Source organism: Zychaea mexicana (assembly GCF_025766255.1).
Source record: "Zychaea mexicana strain RSA 1403 chromosome Unknown BDB00scaffold_49, whole genome shotgun sequence".
Taxonomy (NCBI): Eukaryota; Fungi; Mucoromycota; class Mucoromycetes; order Mucorales; family Lichtheimiaceae; genus Zychaea; species Zychaea mexicana.
Window position 1 is genome coordinate 247,297 of NW_026516712.1, and position 21,215 is coordinate 268,511.

The 21,215-nt window shown below is 34.5% G+C and overlaps 7 protein-coding genes, 3 non-coding genes and 1 pseudogene across 11 annotated transcripts; 2 read left to right on the forward strand and 9 right to left on the reverse strand.

Annotated features, from left to right (window-relative positions):
• Positions 1-190: 190 nt before the first annotated feature.
• Positions 191-1,726, forward strand: BDB00DRAFT_939776 (uncharacterized protein; the record flags this gene model as incomplete). Its single annotated transcript, XM_053129327.1, has 7 exons — positions 191-199; positions 283-578; positions 648-801; positions 877-950; positions 1,020-1,100; positions 1,184-1,470; positions 1,550-1,726. Coding segments are annotated over 7 exons (1,077 nt in total), but the record flags the coding sequence as incomplete, so codon positions are not given.
• A 1,444-nt stretch (positions 1,727-3,170) lies between these two features.
• BDB00DRAFT_939777 (uncharacterized protein) lies at positions 3,171-4,967 on the reverse strand (the record flags this gene model as incomplete). The annotated part of the gene is made up of 7 exons (XM_053129328.1): positions 3,171-3,247; positions 3,688-3,974; positions 4,058-4,138; positions 4,208-4,281; positions 4,357-4,510; positions 4,580-4,875; positions 4,959-4,967. The coding sequence occupies 7 exons, from the start codon at positions 4,965-4,967 to the stop codon at positions 3,171-3,173; spliced, it is 978 nt and encodes a 325-aa protein (XP_052978579.1).
• A 1,429-nt stretch (positions 4,968-6,396) lies between these two features.
• On the forward strand, positions 6,397-8,197 carry BDB00DRAFT_873580 (uncharacterized protein; the record flags this gene model as incomplete). The annotated part of the gene is made up of 7 exons (XM_053127107.1): positions 6,397-6,426; positions 6,529-6,673; positions 6,840-7,137; positions 7,208-7,361; positions 7,437-7,660; positions 7,744-7,948; positions 8,171-8,197. The coding sequence occupies 7 exons, from the start codon at positions 6,397-6,399 to the stop codon at positions 8,195-8,197; spliced, it is 1,083 nt and encodes a 360-aa protein (XP_052978580.1).
• Positions 8,198-9,924: 1,727 nt separating this feature from the next.
• On the reverse strand, positions 9,925-10,245 carry BDB00DRAFT_910570 (uncharacterized protein; the record flags this gene model as incomplete). Its single annotated transcript, XM_053128659.1, has 1 exon — positions 9,925-10,245. A coding segment is annotated over one exon (321 nt), but the record flags the coding sequence as incomplete, so codon positions are not given.
• A 495-nt stretch (positions 10,246-10,740) lies between these two features.
• Positions 10,741-12,832, reverse strand: BDB00DRAFT_765771 (homing endonuclease; the record flags this gene model as incomplete). The annotated part of the gene is made up of 3 exons (XM_053119540.1): positions 10,741-10,863; positions 12,333-12,537; positions 12,573-12,832. Coding segments are annotated over 3 exons (588 nt in total), but the record flags the coding sequence as incomplete, so codon positions are not given.
• Positions 12,833-13,659: 827 nt separating this feature from the next.
• On the reverse strand, positions 13,660-13,917 carry BDB00DRAFT_765704 (NADH-ubiquinone oxidoreductase chain 4L/K; the record flags this gene model as incomplete). Its single annotated transcript, XM_053119534.1, has 1 exon — positions 13,660-13,917. A coding segment is annotated over one exon (258 nt), but the record flags the coding sequence as incomplete, so codon positions are not given.
• Positions 13,918-14,297: 380 nt separating this feature from the next.
• Positions 14,298-14,368, reverse strand: BDB00DRAFT_t70 (annotated as a pseudogene). Its single transcript has one exon. The product of its transcript is annotated as a tRNA-OTHER (tRNA).
• Positions 14,369-14,577: 209 nt separating this feature from the next.
• BDB00DRAFT_t69 lies at positions 14,578-14,649 on the reverse strand. The gene has a single exon. It is a non-coding gene; the product is annotated as a tRNA-Ser (tRNA).
• A 133-nt stretch (positions 14,650-14,782) lies between these two features.
• On the reverse strand, positions 14,783-14,855 carry BDB00DRAFT_t68. The gene has a single exon. It is a non-coding gene; the product is annotated as a tRNA-Ile (tRNA).
• A 308-nt stretch (positions 14,856-15,163) lies between these two features.
• BDB00DRAFT_t67 lies at positions 15,164-15,235 on the reverse strand. Its single transcript has one exon. It is a non-coding gene; the product is annotated as a tRNA-Trp (tRNA).
• A 241-nt stretch (positions 15,236-15,476) lies between these two features.
• Positions 15,477-16,009, reverse strand: BDB00DRAFT_873581 (uncharacterized protein; the record flags this gene model as incomplete). Its single annotated transcript, XM_053127108.1, has 3 exons — positions 15,477-15,626; positions 15,702-15,855; positions 15,924-16,009. The coding sequence occupies 3 exons, from the start codon at positions 16,007-16,009 to the stop codon at positions 15,477-15,479; spliced, it is 390 nt and encodes a 129-aa protein (XP_052978584.1).
• Between the last annotated feature and the right edge of the window lie 5,206 nt (positions 16,010-21,215).

Consider the following 21,215-nt stretch of genomic DNA (forward strand, 5'->3'; position numbering starts at 1 on the left):
TTTAGTGCTTATTAATCTTTCAATGTGGTAGCTACAAAAGCTTTTTTATTACAGGCCAAGAACCGCGGGAAGTCGGTCAGACTTCAAAACGTCATTGACCATTTAGAACATGACATTGTTTCTAGCTCTATCAGAAATGACAAAAAGAACATATGTTTGATTAGTAAAGGAAGCGGCGGCTTCGTTAGAAATGTCAATAGTAAGTGTCAACTACTATATCTGTTTTCTTTTTTTACGCAGGTATACATATTAAACACGGACTAATGCATTGATATCTTCTAGGGAGATGAAAATGTTTCATGGAAACGTATTGAACAACAATTGGCAGGTGATGAAGCAGAAGAGTCATCATTACCTTCTTTGCCACAGTCATCGACTTCTCCTCCAGACTTGAAAAGCAAACTGACTGCTGCAGACAAAATCACATTGACTGAGAAGCTCCAAAATTTCAAAAAGCTTCATAAAGATGATTTCTGGGTCTTAGATGCCACAATGCGACAAGCAGAAGTTGATGATGTTGAACCAATTTCTGTAGAAGAAAAGGTTATGGCGTTTGCGTTGGGATGCGAGTATTATCAGTAAGCAAAAAAATCTATTATGCGTAGTTTTGGGTTTTGGATTTACCAGCTAATCTTGCCATTTCTCAGTCCTTCCCAATCTTTGATCCTAGATTTGGGGGATAAAAACTGGAGTTCTGTATTCAGTGAAGAAGACCTCGACGAAATACGTGGTGCTGGTGGCGATTTGCCTTGTGGTGTACCGAAAGAACTTGAACAATGCTTCAAGAGTCTTAAAGAATTGGTATGTACATATAAGCAAACAAATAAAGAAACAAAGAATATGATGATAGAATACTAATACTATTATATGTTATAGAAAACTGGTGCGGAGGTGTTCAAGTATGCAAGAAGCATTGAAATCACCGATCCTACCAAAGAAACATTGAAAGTGTGATTGTCGACCGAGCTACAAAATATAGCAAGTCTCTTTTTAGAAACTGGGATATTTGATATTGGTAGTTTGATTGAATCGGACCAGTTGTACCGTTGTTTTGATTTTTTCGCTACAGTTTTTAAAGGAAGTTCCATCTTGGCAAAGGGGTAAGTCAATCACTAATATAAACATGAACAGAAAAATGAGCAGAAAGAATGCACTGAAACTGATTTCTTGTTGTATTCTATAGAACCGAAAAATCAAGTGAAGCCAATGCCACGTCAGTCAACCAAGATCGCACATTATCAGCTATAAAGCTGATAGCAAACCGAAAGATGGAAAGACGCGTGGATATGCTCTTCAACTGTGGTCATATCGAGTTTGGTTGCACAGAAATAGGTGCCACAAAGGACCAAACAAAGGAGATGCGCGATAGCTTTCTCAAGATGCCTATTGTATTGCGCGATATGTTGTTGTTGGCGACTTTTAGGCCTAACCTGCTGCATCAATCCCATGTGATTGGATATAGTATTTCAGGTTTGTATTACTCCCGCCACATGTTAGAAAAAGAATGCTATGAGTTACCGAAAGTATTTTTTCTAATGTCTTCATTCAGGTGGCTGCGTCTCCTTATTGGATGTCAGTATTCTTCAAAAGGGTTTTACCACAATAATCAGAAGAACCGACCCACTTCAGGAGGTTAACTTTAAATATTATAATTTACAAGAATTTAAATTTTTTAAAAAAAAATTTAGATATAGGAAAATATTTTTATTAAAAAAATTAATTTCTCAGCTAAAAAGACTTGTCTTGGTTGAAATAATTAAATAGTAAATCTTAAATATTTAATAGGGGTGGGTGTAGTAGGACAAGAAAATCTTCGATTTTTGAAGTCCTAGCTGGTCTTTCTGAAAGAAACCTAATATGATGGTAATCGTATATTAGAGAGTTAATAATAACTAGTAAGTTATTAATTAGCTCTCTCAGTTTTCCAGCAACAACAGCAATTTGGTATCAAGATTATACCCGTTATTGAATCGTGCGTGCATTGGTAAAGAATTGATGGAACAGACCCTTGACTTGATCAACAATACCATGTGGCCAATAACATTATCAACTGGAAGAAATCATTGGTGTCTTCCTTCGAATTTCCTCCCATCGGAGGGTAACCCCTAGTGTTATGCTTTTAGTGATATTATAAATATGTAAAAAACTATAAGTAATATAGCTTTAAAGTGTTTACAATAAGTGATGAAATTAATTTTTTTAATTAAAAAAATAATTTCTCAAACCCTATAATATTCTCAACCCTTAGAGATAATCTTAACTATTATGTTTGAGGGAAAACAGGCTAGGAGGTACGACGACGCCCAGTTCATTTAAAAACAACAAAGTTAGATTTTTATTTGAACGCTTGACAGTATAATAAAATATTATAATATTGTTATTTATTATAACAAATATTATAGATATTATTTATACTTCATCTCCACAACCAGCATCACGAAAACGACAACAAGCAGATTAACATCATTACCAAGCTCTCATCTTTATACCATTTTTTTTACCACCATTTGTACCTCGTTTTCATCATCAATACCTTTTTTCCTCGCTGATATTGTATTCTTTTTTTGCTGTCAAAACTGTAACTTTCTTTGCTCATCATGAAACCCATTCATCATCCTATTTATCATCCATTGCTGCTATACATCCCATATACGTTGTGATATACTAATAACCATTTTGTTGAGCTATTCTTGTTTCATGTGTGAGTTTCTACATACACATATATACAAAAAGTCTCAAGCTATATCCAAGGAGCTCCTCAATATAAAAGCTTAATTAGCAATATGGGTGATCCCACTTAAAGATTGTTATAATTCGTTTTGGTATATCACGACGTATATGGGATGTATAGCAGCAATGGATGGTAAACAGGATGATGAATGGGTTTCATGATGAGCAAAAAAAGTTACAGTATTGACAGCAAAAAAAGAATACAATATTGGCGATGAAAAAAGGTACTGATGATGAAAACGAGGTACAAATGGTGGTAAAAAAATGGTATAAAGATGAGAGCTTGGTAATGATGTTTATCTGCTTGTTGTCGTTTTCGTGATGCTGGTTGTGGAGATGGGAGGAAATTCGAAGGAAGACACCAATGATTTCTTCCAGTTGATAATGTTATTGGCCACATGGTATTGTTGATCAAGTCAAGGGTCTGTTCCATCAATTCTTTACCAATGCACGCACGATTCAATAACGGGTATAATCTTGATACCAAATTGCTGTTGTTGCTGGAAAACTGAGAGAGCTAATTAATAACTTACTAGTTATTATTAACTCTCTAATATACGATTACCATCATATTAGGTTTCTTTCAGAAAGACCAGCTAGGACTTCAAAAATCGAAGATTTTCTTGTCCTACTACACCCACCCCTATTAAATATTTAAGATTTACTATTTAATTATTTCAACCAAGACAAGTCTTTTTAGCTGAGAAATTAATTTTTTTAATAAAAATATTTTCCTATATCTAAATTTTTTTTAAAAAATTTAAATTCTTGTAAATTATAATATTTAAAGTTAACCTCCTGAAGTGGGTCGGTTCTTCTGATTATTGTGGTAAAACCCTTTTGAAGAATACTGACATCCAATAAGGAGACGCAGCCACCTGAATGAAGACATTAGAAAAAATACTTTCGGTAACTCATAGCATTCTTTTTCTAACATGTGGCGGGAGTAATACAAACCTGAAATACTATATCCAATCACATGGGATTGATGCAGCAGGTTAGGCCTAAAAGTCGCCAACAACAACATATCGCGCAATACAATAGGCATCTTGAGAAAGCTATCGCGCATCTCCTTTGTTTGGTCCTTTGTGGCACCTATTTCTGTGCAACCAAACTCGATATGACCACAGTTGAAGAGCATATCCACGCGTCTTTCCATCTTTCGGTTTGCTATCAGCTTTATAGCTGATAATGTGCGATCTTGGTTGACTGACGTGGCATTGGCTTCACTTGATTTTTCGGTTCTATAGAATACAACAAGAAATCAGTTTCAGTGCATTCTTTCTGCTCATTTTTCTGTTCATGTTTATATTAGTGATTGACTTACCCCTTTGCCAAGATGGAACTTCCTTTAAAAACTGTAGCGAAAAAATCAAAACAACGGTACAACTGGTCCGATTCAATCAAACTACCAATATCAAATATCCCAGTTTCTAAAAAGAGACTTGCTATATTTTGTAGCTCGGTCGACAATCACACTTTCAATGTTTCTTTGGTAGGATCGGTGATTTCAATGCTTCTTGCATACTTGAACACCTCCGCACCAGTTTTCTATAACATATAATAGTATTAGTATTCTATCATCATATTCTTTGTTTCTTTATTTGTTTGCTTATATGTACATACCAATTCTTTAAGACTCTTGAAGCATTGTTCAAGTTCTTTCGGTACACCACAAGGCAAATCGCCACCAGCACCACGTATTTCGTCGAGGTCTTCTTCACTGAATACAGAACTCCAGTTTTTATCCCCCAAATCTAGGATCAAAGATTGGGAAGGACTGAGAAATGGCAAGATTAGCTGGTAAATCCAAAACCCAAAACTACGCATAATAGATTTTTTTGCTTACTGATAATACTCGCATCCCAACGCAAACGCCATAACCTTTTCTTCTACAGAAATTGGTTCAACATCATCAACTTCTGCTTGTCGCATTGTGGCATCTAAGACCCAGAAATCATCTTTATGAAGCTTTTTGAAATTTTGGAGCTTCTCAGTCAATGTGATTTTGTCTGCAGCAGTCAGTTTGCTTTTCAAGTCTGGAGGAGAAGTCGATGACTGTGGCAAAGAAGGTAATGATGACTCTTCTGCTTCATCACCTGCCAATTGTTGTTCAATACGTTTCCATGAAACATTTTCATCTCCCTAGAAGATATCAATGCATTAGTCCGTGTTTAATATGTATACCTGCGTAAAAAAAGAAAACAGATATAGTAGTTGACACTTACTATTGACATTTCTAACGAAGCCGCCGCTTCCTTTACTAATCAAACATATGTTCTTTTTGTCATTTCTGATAGAGCTAGAAACAATGTCATGTTCTAAATGGTCAATGACGTTTTGAAGTCTGACCGACTTCCCGCGGTTCTTGGCCTGTAATAAAAAAGCTTTTGTAGCTACCACATTGAAAGATTAATAAGCACTAAATATTACAATACAAAAAATTGAATTTGAAATTGTATCACTGGTAACTACCTGTGATGAAAGGGGATGTTCAGTTGCCATGGGAATCGCGACGGAAAAGAGAAAGTGGAAAGGAGAGTGAAAGGAAAAAATTCGGTTACAGCAGCTGTTTTGCAGGCTGTTTAATAGTTTATTAATTTTTAATTTATTTTATATATTTAGTTTTTAAGTTTTATTTTTAAACAATAAAGAATGATCAATATAGTTAGGGGTGGTCAGAGAATATCTTTGATCTTTGATGACGTTGGTAGCTGGTCATTGAGACGGTAGTCGAAACCCTAGAATAATGGTAGTTATTCTAAACACTTGTCTACAAGTGCCTCATGAACAGTGCTCTTTGGAGAAAAATTGTTTTGGCGTACATTTGTTCACACACACATGGATAAACATTGTCTCTTTCTCTCTCTATCATTTTTGCATATCTCTTGGCTTGGCTAAGTCAAGTCGTTTCTCACGTTTTGTCACATTCTATTGTTGCTCAAGTTACAAAACTAGGAATGCAAAATCTTATTGTATAAAACTAAAAAGTGTGACGTTTGCTGCACGCCAGAAGCTTGCTGCAATTTCGCATATCTCATCGGAAGTGGGCGTTTTACACTTTTGTCGTTGAGTATACAAAACCTAGAAGCCACTTTGTACTTGTATTGTTGCATTGTATATATTGGGGGTATTTGGGGAGATCTCTGGACCTCCTCTTATATAGGATTTTGCATTCGATCCCAGACAGGGCCAATTATTCTTTGCCTAAGGAATTATGTCTTGGCCAGATGGCCTTCAATTGTAAGTGGGAGGGGATTTTTTTGATTTTAGACAAGCAATTTTGAGTTGCGGGAATGGAAATCTCGCCCTTAGAGCTTTCGGCTACGGCTCGAGTAATTTCACAGATGGGCAGACTGAAATTCACTCATAGAACACTGTTCATGAGGCACTTGTAGGCAAGTGTTTAGAATAACTACCATTATTCTAGGGTTTCGACTACCGTCTCAATGACCAGCTACCAACGTCATCAAAGATCAAAGATATTCTCTGACCACCCCTAACTATATTGATCATTCTTTATTGTTTAAGAATAAAACTTAAAAACTAAATATATAAAATAAATTAAAAATTAATAAACTATTAAACAGCCTGCAAAACAGCTGCTGTAACCGAATTTTTTCCTTTCACTCTCCTTTCCACTTTCTCTTTTCTGTCGCAATTCCCATGGCAACTGAACATCCCCTTTCATCACAGGTAGTTACCAGTGATACAATTTCAAATTCAATTTTTTGTATTGTAATATTTAGTGCTTATTAATCTTTCAATGTGGTAGCTACAAAAGCTTTTTTATTACAGGCCAAGAACCGCGGGAAGTCGGTCAGACTTCAAAACGTCATTGACCATTTAGAACATGACATTGTTTCTAGCTCTATCAGAAATGACAAAAAGAACATATGTTTGATTAGTAAAGGAAGCGGCGGCTTCGTTACAAATGTCAATAGTAAGTGTCAACTACTATATCTGTTTTCTTTTTTTTACGCAGGTATACATATTAAACACGGACTAATGCATTGATATCTTCTAGGAAGATGAAAATGTTTCATGGAAACGAATCGAACAACGATTGGCGAGTGATCCAAACAACACAGCTTCCAGTTAAGTCTTAGCTGAGCCTAGTGAAGCCACAACATCTGAAGCAGAGGGGACATCATCATCATCATCATCATCGCCATCGTTGTCATCATCTTTGTCATCATCATCGACGTCTCTTGCTGCATTTAAAACCAAACTCACTGCCGCGGACAAAGTCACATTGACTGAGAAGCTCCAAAATTTTAATAAGCTTCATAAAGATTATTTCTGGGTCTTAGATGCCACAATGCGACAAGCAGAAGTTGATGATGTTGAGCCAATTTCTGTAGAAGAAAAGGTCATGGCGTTTGCATCACAATGCGAGTATTATCAGTAAGCGAAAAAATCTATTGTGCATAGTTTTTGGGTCTTGGATTTACCAGCTAATCTTGCCATTTCTCAGTCTGTCCCAATCTTTGATCTTAGATTTGGGGGATAAAAACTGGAGTTCTGTTTTCAATGAAGAACAGCTCGATGAAATACGTGGTGCTGGTGGCGATTTGCCTTGTGGTGTACCGAAAGAACTTGAACAATGCTTCGAGAGTCTTAAAGAATTGGTATGTACATATAAGCAAACAAATAAAGAAACAAAGAATATGACGATAGAATACTAATACTATTATATGTTATAGAAAACTGGTGCAGAGGTGTTTAAGTATGCAAGAAGCATTGAAATCACCGATCCCACCAAAGAAACATTAAAAGTGTGGTTGTCGACCGAGCTACAAAAGGTAGCAAGTCTCTTTCTGGAAACTGGGACATTCGACATCGGTAGTTTGATGGAATCGGACCAGTTGTACCGGTGTTTTGATTTTTTCGCTACAGTTTTTAAAGGAAGTTCCATCTTGGCAAAAGGGTAAGTCAATCACTAATATAAACATGAACAGAAAAATGAGCAGAAAGAATGCACTGAAACTGATTTCTTGTTGTATTCTATAGAACCGAAAAATCAAGTGAAGCCAATGCCACGTCAGTCAACCAAGATCGCACATTATCAGCTATAAAGCTGATAGCAAACCGAAAGATGGAAAGACGCGTGGATATGCTCTTCAACTGTGGTCATATCGAGTTTGGTTGCACAGAAATAGGTGCCACAAAGGACCAAACAAAGGAGATGCGCGATAGCTTTCTCAAGATGCCTATTGTATTGCGCGATATGTTGTTGTTGGCGACTTTTAGGCCTAACCTGCTGCATCAATCCCATGTGATTGGATATAGTATTTCAGGTTTGTATTACTCCCGCCACATGTTAGAAAAAGAATGCTATGAGTTACCGAAAGTATTTTTTCTAATGTCTTCATTCAGGTGGCTGCGTCTCCTTATTGGATGTCAGTATTCTTCAAAAGGGTTTTACCACAATAATCAGAAGAACCGACCCACTTCAGGAGGTTAACTTTAAATATTATAATTTACAAGAATTTAAATTTTTTAAAAAAAATTTAGATATAGGAAAATATTTTTATTAAAAAAATTAATTTCTCAGCTAAAAAGACTTGTCTTGGTTGAAATAATTAAATAGTAAATCTTAAATATTTAATAGGGGTGGGTGTAGTAGGACAAGAAAATCTTCGATTTTTGAAGTCCTAGCTGGTCTTTCTGAAAGAAACCTAATATGATGGTAATCGTATATTAGAGAGTTAATAATAACTAGTAAGTTATTAATTAGCTCTCTCAGTTTTCCAGCAACAACAGCAATTTGGTATCAAGATTATACCCGTTATTGAATCGTGCGTGCATTGGTAAAGAATTGATGGAACAGACCCTTGACTTGATCAACAATACCATGTGGCCAATAACATTATCAACTGGAAGAAATCATTGGTGTCTTCCTTCGAATTTCCTCCCATCTCCACAACCAGCATCACGAAAACGACAACAAGCAGATAAACATCATTACCAAGCTCTCATCTTTATACCATTTTTTTACCACCATTTGTACCTCGTTTTCATCATCAGTACCTTTTTTCATCGCCAATATTGTATTCTTTTTTTGCTGTCAATACTGTAACTTTTTTTGCTCATCATGAAACCCATTCATCATCCTGTTTACCATCCATTGCTGCTATACATCCCATATACGTCGTGATATACCAAAACGAATTATAACAATCTTTAAGTGGGATCACCCATATTGCTAATTAAGCTTTTATATTGAGGAGCTCCTTGGATATAGCTTGAGACTTTTTGTATATATGTGTATGTAGAAACTCACACATGAAACAAGAATAGCTCAACAAAATGGTTATTAGTATATCACAACGTATATGGGATGTATAGCAGCAATGGATGATAAATAGGATGATGAATGGGTTTCATGATGAGCAAAGAAAGTTACAGTTTTGACAGCAAAAAAAGAATACAATATCAGCGAGGAAAAAAGGTATTGATGATGAAAACGAGGTACAAATGGTGGTAAAAAAAATGGTATAAAGATGAGAGCTTGGTAATGATGTTAATCTGCTTGTTGTCGTTTTCGTGATGCTGGTTGTGGAGATGAAGTATAAATAATATCTATAATATTTGTTATAATAAATAACAATATTATAATATTTTATTATACTGTCAAGCGTTCAAATAAAAATCTAACTTTGTTGTTTTTAAATGAACTGGGCGTCGTCGTACCTCCTAGCCTGTTTTCCCTCAAACATAATAGTTAAGATTATCTCTAAGGGTTGAGAATATTATAGGGTTTGAGAAATTATTTTTTTAATTAAAAAAATTAATTTCATCACTTATTGTAAACACTTTAAAGCTATATTACTTATAGTTTTTTACATATTTATAATATCACTAAAAGCATAACACTAGGGGTTACCCTCCGATGGGAGGAAATTCGAAGGAAGACACCAATGATTTCTTCCAGTTGATAATGTTATTGGCCACATGGTATTGTTGATCAAGTCAAGGGTCTGTTCCATCAATTCTTTACCAATGCACGCACGATTCAATAACGGGTATAATCTTGATACCAAATTGCTGTTGTTGCTGGGAAATTGAAGTGGGTCGGTTCTTCTGATTATTGAGGTAAAACCCTATGGAATACTGGCATCTAATAAGAAGACGCAGCCACCTAAATGAAGACATTAGAAAAAATACTTTCAGTAACTCATAGCATTCTTCTTATAACATGTGGGGGGAGTAATACAAACCTGAAATACTGTATCCAATCACATGGGATTGATGCAGAAGGTTTGGGCTGAAAGTCGCCAACAACAACATATCGTGCAATACAATAGGCATCTTGAGAAAGCTATCGTGCATCTCCTTTGTTTGGTCCTTTGTGGCACCTATTTCTGTGCAACCAAGCTCGATATGACCACAGTTGAAGAGCATATCCACTCGCCTTCCCATCTTTTGGTTTGTTATTGGCATTATAGATGATAATTGTCGGTCTTGGCTCACCGAGCTGGCATTGGCTTCACTAGACTTCTCAGTTCTATAGAATACAACAAGAAATCAGTTTCAGTGCATTCTTTCTGCTCATTTTTCTGTTCATGTTTATATTAGTGATTGACTTACCCTTTTGCCAAGATAGAACTTCCTTTAGAAACTGTAGCGAAAAAATCAAAACACTGGTACAACTGGTCCGACAGTTGCTAACCATATACTAAATTACCTGAGAAACTGAAATGTCCATAAGCTAATTCAATAATTAAATCTTTAGAATAGGATCCAGTTAAGAATGGTAAAGCCATTAAACTTAAAGATCCAATTACCATCATAGAATATGTGAATGGTAATAAATTAGCTAAACCACCAAATTTTCTTAAATCTTATTCATCATTCATTGCATGAATTACAGAACCAGCAGATAAGAGTAATAAAGCTTTAAACCATGCATGGTTTACTAAATGGAATAATGCTACATTATATTGAGAAAGCACATTCAATTGAAAGATTAAAAAATTAAATTTGAGAAGATTATTATATTTAACTTTATAATCCAATTCTATAGTACATTGAAGGATGTAAATAATCTAAACTTAAATTTTGAAAATGTCTTAATTCCCTCTTAGAAATTACAATTCTATATTGATCTTTAGATTTTACACCATTAAGCTTTAAATAAGTCTCAATACCAAATTTATTAAATAAAATAACTTAGAGTTGTTCACACTCCTCTTTTGTAAAATTATCTGTATATAAAAAAATTCTATTCCTAGATTTATCAAATGTACCATCTCCTGCTACCCAATAAGCAATAGCTAAAGGTGTAAAAGTTCTATCAATATCTACAGAAATAACCTTAAAGGTTAATTTTCCCATTTTTTGATACCATTTATTATATAATTTAGTAAAATAAGGAAGTGTAACAGTCTGAAACACATATGATGTTTTAATTGTACCATATTTTTTATCTGTTCTAATCAATATTTTAACAGGGTTAATTAAAATACCAAATGTCCTAAAGATGTTTTACAAACTCTTCGTCTTTTTGTTGTACACTTAATAAAGCATGTTTTCCATTCATTCTTATGTTTCCATCCCCAAGCATCATTCCTGTAATAATTTCATTAAATGAAAAAGGAAGATCTTTAGATAATATTTCTTTATCTTCAGGAGAAACATAATGACGAGATGATACTATAGAAAAAGTCAAAGCATAACTTATATCTGGAAGATAAGTTAAATATTGAGTATTATAAATTAGCTTTCACTTAAATCTATTGATTTTATGAATCAGACTATTTCTTAATTTTTGTAAAATAACAAAAATCTATCATATATAGTCTCTGAGGTATATATAAATAGTACCTGCTAATTATCCGTCCAGAGATAGAGATTATTACTATTAAAGTACCCTATACCTTGAGATTTTTTAGCATTTAATGATGTTTTTAATTTGAAGCCTTTGACCACAAACTAGGAATAGAAGACCTAATTGAGAACAAGTAGAATAAGCAATTACTCGTTTTAAATCATTCTGTAATACATAAACCTGTAGTTGCAGCAAAGAATGCTGTTAAAGCACCTACCTATGTAATTAAAATAAAGCTGTAGATCCATATTCCAATACTGGGGAAGATCGTAGAAGTAAATATACCCCAGCTGTTACCATTGTAGCCGCATGAATTAATGCAGAAACTGGTGTGGGACCCTCCATGGCGTCTGGTAACCAAGTATGAAGACCAATTTGAGCAGATTTACCTATAGCAGCGATTAACATACAAATAGAAATTACGGTAATTAATTCTTCATTAATAAATAGTGCTAATGAGAAAACTGTAGTAAAGTCTCAATTATAAAAGTCCAGAAAAGAGTATACATTCCAATACTGAAAGCTAAATCTCCTACTCTGCTCATTACTAAAGCTTTAATAGCTGCTTTATTAGCTTGTAATTGAGTAAACCAGAAGTTGATTAATGGATAAGATGAAATACCTACACCTTCCTACAGGTGTTATTTATAAATGTGAGAAATTATAATTTATACATCATACTTGAATGCATATAAGGTTGAACAAGATTATATAATTTCTTTTTAACATCTTGTCTTACTTATATATATAAAATATATTGATCTTTAACCTTTTCCTCTAATCTAGAAGTTAAACTAAAGTTTGTCCAAATGGCTTTTTGAAGTAATCCGAATTCAAATTTAGTATAAGATCTTGTATGAATAATAGTTTGTTCGTAGTAAGATTTACCTCCATCATCCATAATTAAATATGCTAAACTTCTTGCTGTTAAAAGTTCATCAATATTAATAGGCCCCGGGGGGCGAACCCAGCCCCTGAGGCTAGGGTCCGCCTAGGCGGGCCCGGGTACAAATTTTTCTCATTTGGATAGAATAACTCATAATAATTTAAACAAGGTAAAAATAAAGATGAAAACCTAATACTATTGTATACTTTACCTGTTCTAATATCAGGTTTTCTATTCGTTACTTTAGGACTAGAAACAGTAAGAAGTTCAAATACTTCGTATAAATGAAGTAAATAATCTTTATGTAAACTTTTAGATTGATCAAATACTAATTTAGTATTGTGATTAGGTTTTGGTCTTCTTAAATATGCATCTCCTAATAAGACTCTACATAAATAAAGTTTCCTTTTAAATTTCTGATAATTATAAAAAAAATTTATACTATTTAGAATATCTAACTTTTTTATCAGAATTAGATACAATAGGAATCATATAAGATTTAGTAATTAAGAAATCAGATAAATTATTAAAATCAATTACTTCTCACATTTATAAATAATCAGACCTAATCATTATCCCCAACCTTGTTAGGGATATCTCACATAAAGTCTCTGAGGATAAATATCAAATTTTCCTGCTGATAACTCATTTTATATCTAGCGGGCCCTACGCCCGCCAGCCTCTTGGTTGCGGCCCAGAGGCTCTAAAATTATTACCATTAAGGTATTCAAAGCTTTAGTGTGTTCCAGCATATAGTGAGATTACACATATATCTTACGATTATAAGCAAGCCGAGAAGGTGTAACCAATAAACATTACTAGATAGTTATCCCCTGTTACAAGCATTAACATGAAGAATGTGAACATTGGAAGATATGAGAAGAATCTTTGATTATGAGGATCCTCACTCATATATCAATATGTACTAATGCAGATACAATAAGTACTGGTAGTAACATAGATACTGTTAAACCATCGTAAATAAATCCCCATGAAATTAATAAGAATTCTGAATCAAACCAGCTCATTAATTTAATACAAACTGGTGATTGACATAATCCTACTTCATAGAAAGCAACTAAAGCTAAAAGTGTAGTAAAAACTAGAGAACCATAAGTAATTAAATGACTACCCGTTCTACCAATTTTTCTTCCTAAAAATCCTGCTACTGTAGCTGATAATAGAGGTAATGCTATAATCACTAAATACATTATGCTTTAATAGCAATACTACCTCTTAATCTATAATATGCAACTAAAATACCTAGTCCAATAGCCGATTCTGCTCCTGCAATAGTAATAATATAAATACCATAAGTTTGACCTAAAATATCGTCAAAACTAAATGAACTTAAGATAATTAATAGTACTACTGCTAATAGCATAATTTCGATGGAGATTAACATTAGGATAATATTTTTTCGGTTAAGAATAAATCCTAAAATCCCAGTTAGAAATAAAACCATCGATCAATTCATTATGTTTATTTGTAGTTAACTATATAATCATAAAACCCTTTTCATTTATTTAATCTTTATTAAAAGCTTAAATATGTCAAAATTATAACAAAATTTTAAGTTCTTGCCCCAGCTTCGCCAGGTTAGAACCAGGGCCGCTTCATGGCCCGGGTCAAAGAAATAAGAGTTATATCACAAAAATACCATATTTTTAATAAATAAAATTTATTAATATTGATAATATGGTATTCTTTACTTTTATTTAAAATTAAAACCCCTTTATTTCTTACCTTTAGATAAATAAATAAATTCTTTTATTTATTTAATTTTGAACAATTAATATTACTAAAATATATAATCTTATTTATCCAAAATTATAAAACTTATTTAATTGTTTTGGGAAGGAATTAAGCCTCCTCAGTACGAACTTCAGTTGTATGCTCACCATTTAAGCTACCAAAACTTTTTATTTCTTTTAAGTTTTACTTATGAAAAATAAATTCCTAGACTCGCGGAGTGGGCCTTAGTCCTCAGGAGCTAATTCGCCTTCAAGTAATTTTATAAAATTATTTAGTATCAAGGTTTTACAGACTTATTCTCATATAATAAGTCTAAAGGTTATTCTTAATTTCAATAATTGAAATAAATAACCCATTTACTTAATCGTTTAATTAGGTATAGTAGGAATCGAACCCACATATGTTTTATTTCAAATAAAATGCTTTACCAGTCAGCCATATACCTTAATTAAATTTAATTTAAACCTAATACAATAATTTGTTTAATAAAATCTTATTATTGTAGATAAAAATTAGCTTCTATGGGTATAAATCCCAATATTCTTAATTAAATTTAATCTCTTTAAATATTAATTCAATAGTCTGGCAAGGGCTCGAAGCTCTAACTTATACGTCATCAACATATCACTCTACCGATTGAGTTACCAGACTTATTTGATATATTTATCAAAATAAATTATTCTTGGGCTTGCCCAAGTGAATATTAATTCTCAGAGGCCAGGTTTACTCTGAGGCCTAAATTTATTTCAGGGTTCTAATAGATTAATAATACTTATTTATTATATATAGTTATATTACTTATATTTAATTCTAAATACCTAAGACCTTTAAACCTTAAACCTTTAAAGGCTTTACAAAAATTGTAATTTATTTCCACTGGATAAAACTTTCTTTATAAAATAAAATTCTTTTATATTAGTAATAATCCAAAGGCTATTATATTATTTAGATTTGAATAACAGGAGAGGTAGGATTTGAACCCACTACCAGGATTTTGGAGATCCCTATTTTACCAATTAAACTACACTCCTAACTCTTCCTTATATCTATAATTAAAATAATAATAATAAACTATATTCATTAACATAATCATATTTTAAAAGTTCTTTATATGAATATTGCATTAATAACCATATTGAATACAAAGAGAAATCATATACCTTTGTAGGAAACAATCTTTCTAATAAAAAAACTACTTTATATCCTCATTATTTTAAATTTATGAAGAAAAATGGGTTAACTCCTATGAATATTAATGATTTTAGTAATTCATTAATTCAACATTAACCAATATTGAATGTCCCAGTTTCTAAAAAGAGACTTGCTATATTTTGTAGCTCGGTCGACAACCATACTTGTTTCTTTGGTAGGATCGGTGATTTCAATGCTTCTTGCATACTTGAACACCTCCGCACCAGTTTTCTATAACATATAATAGTATTAGTATTCTATCGTCATATTCTTTGTTTCTTTATTTGTTTGCTTATATGTACATACCAATTCTTTAAGACTCTCGAAGCATTGTTCAAGTTCTTTCGGTACACCACAAGGCAAATCGCCACCAGCACCACGTATTTCATCGAGCTCTTCTTCACTGAAAACAGAACTCCAGTTTTTATCCCCCAAATCTAGGATCAAAGATTGGGAAGGACTGAGAAATGGCAAGATTAGCTGGTAAATCCAAACCCAAAACTACGCATAATAGATTTTTTTGCTTACTGATAATACTCGCATCCCAACGCAAACGCCATAACCTTTTCTTCTACAGAAATTGGTTCAACATCATCAACTTCTGCTTGTCGCATTGTGGCATCTAAGACCTAGAAATCATCTTTATGAAGCTTTTTGGAATTTTGGAGCTTCTCAGTCAATGTGATTTTGTCTGCAGCAGTCAGTTTGCTTTTCAAGTCTGGAGGAGAAGTCGATGACTGTGGCAAAGATGGTAATGATGACTCTTCTGCTTCATCACCTGCCAATTGTTGTTCAATACGTTTCCATGAAACATTTTCATCTCCATAGAAGATATCAATGCATTAGTCCGTGTTTAATATGTATACCTGCGTAAAAAAAGAAAACAGATATAGTAGTTGACACTTACTATTGACATTTCTAACGAAGCCGCCGCTTCCTTTACGAATCGAACATATGTTCTTTTTGTGCAGCGTAGGTCATTTCTCATAGAGCTAGAAACAATGTCATGTTCTAAATGGTCAATGACGTTTTGAAGTCTGACCGACTCCCCGTGGTTCTTGGCCTGCAATAAAAAAGCTTTTGTAGCTACCGCATTGAAAGATTAATAAGCACTAAATATTACAATACAAAAAATTGAATTTGAAATTGTATCACTGGTAACTACCTGTGATGAAAGGGGTATGTTCAGTTGCCATGGGAATCGCGACGGAAAAGAGAAAGTGGAAAGGAGAGTGAAAGGAAAAAATCCGGTTACAGCAGTTGTTTTGTAGGCTGTTTAATAGTTTATTAATTTTTAATTTATTTTATATATTTAGTTTTTAAGTTTTATTTTTAAACAATAAAGAATGATCAATATAGTTAGGGGTGGTCAGAGAATATCTTTGATTTTTGATGACGTTAGTAGCTGGTCATTGAGACGGTAGTCGAAACTCTAGAATAATGGTAGTTATTCTAAACACTTGTCTACAAGTGCCTTATGAACAGTGTTCTTTGGAGAAAAATTGTTTTGGCGTACATTTGTTCACACACACATAGATAAACATTGCCTCTTTCTCTCTCTATCATTTTTGCATATCTCTTGGCTTGGCCATGTCAAGTCGTTTCTCACGTTTTGTCACATTCTATTGTTGCTCAAGTTACAAAACTAGGAATGCAAAATCTTATTGTATAAACTAAAAAGTGTGGCGTTTGCTGCACGCCAGAAGCTTGCTGCAATTTCGCATATCTCATCGGAAGTGGGTGTTTTACACTTTTGTCGTTGAGTATACAAAACCTGGAAGCAACTTTGTACTTGTATTGTTGCATTGTACATAGTGGGGGTATTTGGGGAGATCTCTGGACCTCCTCTTATACAGGATTTTGCATTCGATCCTAGACAGGGCCAATTATTCTTTGCCTAAGGAATTATGTCTTGGCCAGATGGAAATTTCGCCCTTAGAGCTTTCGGCTACAGCTCGAGTAATTTCACAGATGGGCAGACTGAAATTCACTCATAGAACACTGTTCATGAGGCACTTATAGGCAAGTGTTTAGAATAACTGCCATTATTCTAGGGTTTCGACTACCGTCTCAATGACCAGCTACCCACGTCATCGAAAATCAAAGATTTTCTCTGACCACCCCTAATTATATTGATCATTATATATTCTTTAAAGATAAAACTTAATAACTAAATATATAAAATAAATTAAAAATACAAAAATCAATAAAGTATTAAACAGCCTTCATAGCCCCTGAGTTCAAAGCTGGCCATTCTGTTTTAGAGCATGAACTCCAAGTTCGACATGGACTTTCTAATTTTCGCTTTCAGATTATAGTTCTCTCACAGTCTGGTAATTTCGTCATGAGCATTTGATTTCGCAATAGTGACGATGCTTTCGTCGTGGGCAATGTATTTTCACCATGAGCAATATGGTTTCGTCATAGGATACACAAGTCTGCCAAGGGGCAGCAACTTTGTCTTCGAGCCTGCTATTTTTGCATTGGTTCAAGTGTTTTTTGTGCTGGCGAATGATTTTTCATCATAAAAAAAGGGGTTATTCAAAGCTCCTTCCTACGATGACTATTTGATACAGGTATATCGTCCTTTTTACAAGGAGAGCTCATCTGTGCTCTGAGATTGACGTTGTACAAATTCTAGAAAAGATAGCATAAATATTCTCGAAGCTCAGGATGCGTATCTCATCTGTAATAGAACTTTAATGATGTTTACTCCACCTGATGATGATGATGTTGTGCCAGTGATTCTCGACGAAGACCAAGTTGTACCTGTGCTCGAAAAACATCAATAGAACAGGAATGCTACTTTCTACAAAGATACTTCAAGGATAAACACATACTCGACCTTGCTGCCTTTGATGCACATATGGCCTGAAACTGGACATCGTTTACTTCATTTTCAACTCTCTCGAGATAAAAAGGGTAAGAAGCAACGTAATAGACACAGAATATTAATAGTATTATGACATTGATAATATGCGATTTTAGAACGTAAGGAGGTAGACAGTCGCGGACATGTTGTTAGGCTTTTTATTCGACGTGCATAAATCTGTTACTATCATACTTCTGCTTTATCAAATGGGAGCATCATATCTGCAAAAAAATAAAAAGGAGATTCACTGTTTGTATGATGGTCCAAACCTTAAATATATACAAATTTTGAGTATATAGGACAGCCTTTTTCAATGCGCGCATACTGTATTTCTATCTCTCTTTTCTTCTATACTTTTTTGTGATGGGAATAGTAGAAAAAGGCCAGTCTAAAAAGCTTACACTCGTTAAAAAGAGTGTATCAAAGTGCGCAACAAGATAGTACAAGCACCTACAGCCGAGGAGCTAAAAGAATCACTAGAAGGGCTACACTCGTTGACAGAAGGTATCAAGAAATCCATATACCGAAATTTTGTCCCAAGTGAGCGTAAGTATTAGTCTCAAAGATGGACTGCCTAAGTCTAAAATCATCACAAGATCGAAGCATTGATTATACAGCTGAATAAACACTACCAAAAACAAAAGGAACATGTAGAATATATTTACGCGTAACTATAAATATGCAGATGATACAATGATGTGTTTATACTGAAGCAGTGAAGCATAGACGTATTACCACTCACTTGTTGTTGGAGTATTTTGCAAACATGCGTGTAATAAAAATCGTTACTTGGTTTTGTGATACTGTACTATTCGCGCCGAACTTCTTTATCAATATTGAGTGCATGCAGACCTGCTTGGAAAAATCCTTCTGAGCTTATACTACATACCATTATGCCTATACAAACACGTTCCCAAAACACGCCCCTAAACACACTCAAATCAAAGCATATCCCCTCGTTCAGAGAGCAACCGAAAAGTTTAAAGGCGACCTTCAAAAAAAGCTGAATTCCGTACTAGACAGCAAGTCAAACAATTGGCAAAGACTATTAAGGAATTGAAAATACGTAACTCCAAGGATTCTGGTACATAACTATAGTTTTTTTCATACCAAAATTATTGATCTTACAGTACCTCAGCGAGCCTAATAATAAAAAAGCTACCGACACTGATTCAGATGTCGATATGGACCCAATCGATTTCTTGCACGAAGAAAAGGTGGATGATGAGCCTGGAAAGTACCAGATTCATTACTTTCCAGTCGTTCACGTTCATCCAAGCTCAATTGACTCGTGCTTCGAGCAAGGACTAAAAGGCCATCGGTAGCAACCATCACTTCAGCTGATGGCGTGTTGCTAACGTAGGCGCGCTTAGTTGCATGCTGGTTCTCTGGATGGGAGTTATCATTGATGGATGAGGAATGGGAAAGAACGCGCTTGGCGGCGAAGTTTTCGTTGGAGATTACTGAGATGTCAAGGGATAAAAATTGGAGAGAAGGAAGAAAGCTTGAATATGTGGCTGCGTGTACTACAAATATATCGACAACAAGCACGAGCTCCTTTTGAACTCGTTTAAACCTGTCACACGAAGCCGCTTCACTCACTTTCTGCTTGCAGCTACTCTTTAAATTTCATGAATATACAATAAACTTCAAATAGCATGAATGAACAATCCTTTTTATGATGAAAAATCTTTCGCCAGCACAAAAAAACACTTGAACCAATGCAAAAATAGCAGGCTCGAAGACAAAGTTGCTGCCCTTTGGCAGACTTGTGTATCCTATGACGAAACCATATTGCTCATGGTGAAAATACATTGCCCACGACGAAAGCATCGTCACTATTGCGAAATCAAATGCTCATGACGAAATTACCAGACTGTGAGAGAACTATAATCTGAAAGCGAAAATTAGAAAGTCCATGTCGAACTTGGAGTTCATGCTCTAAAACAGAATGGCCAGCTTTGAACTCAGGGACTATGAGTGAATTTCAGTCTGCCCATCTGTGAAATTACTCGAGCTGTAGCCGAAAGCTCCAAGGGCGAAATTTCCATTCCCGCAACTCAAAATTGCTTGTCCAAAATCAATAGATCCCCTCCCACTTACAAATGAAGGCCATCTGGCCAAGGCATAATTCCTTAGGCAAAGAACAATTGGCCCTGTCCGGGATCGAATGCAAAATCCTGTATAAGAGGAGGTCCAGAGATCTCCCCAAATATCCCCACTATGTACAATGCAACAATACAAGTAGAAAGTGGCTTCCAGGTTTTGTATACTCAACGACAAAAGTGTAAAACGCCCACTACCGATGAGATACGCGAAATTGCAGCAAGCTTCTGGCGTGCAGCAAATGCCACACTTTTTAGTTTTATACAATAAGATTTTGTGTTAGCTAGGGAACAAATTTACCTGGTAATTTTGCGTTCCTAGTTTTGTAACTTGAGCAACAATAGTATGTGACAAAACTTGAGAAACGACTTGACTTGACCAAGCCAAGAGATATGCAAAAATGATAGAGAGAGAGCAATGTTTATTCATGTGTGTGTGAACAAATGTACATGAAATGGTTAAGCCTTTAAGGCGATCACTTGAACTTTGATTGTTCTCCGCTAAAACAGTTTTTCTACAGCTGCTGTAACCGAATTCTTTCCTCTTTTCCGTCGCGATTCCCATGGCAACTGAACATACCCCTTTCATCACAGGTAGTTACCAGTGATACAATTTCAAATTCAATTGTTTGTATTGTAATATTTAGTGCTTATTAATCTTTCAATGTGGTAGCTACAAAAGCTTTTTTATTGCAGGCCAAGAACCGCGGGGAGTCGGTCAGACTTCAAAACGTCATTGACCATTTAGAACATGACATTGTTTCTAGCTCTATCAGAAATGACCTACGCTGCACAAAAAGAACATATGTTTGATTAGTAAAGGAAGCGGCGGCTTCGTTAGAA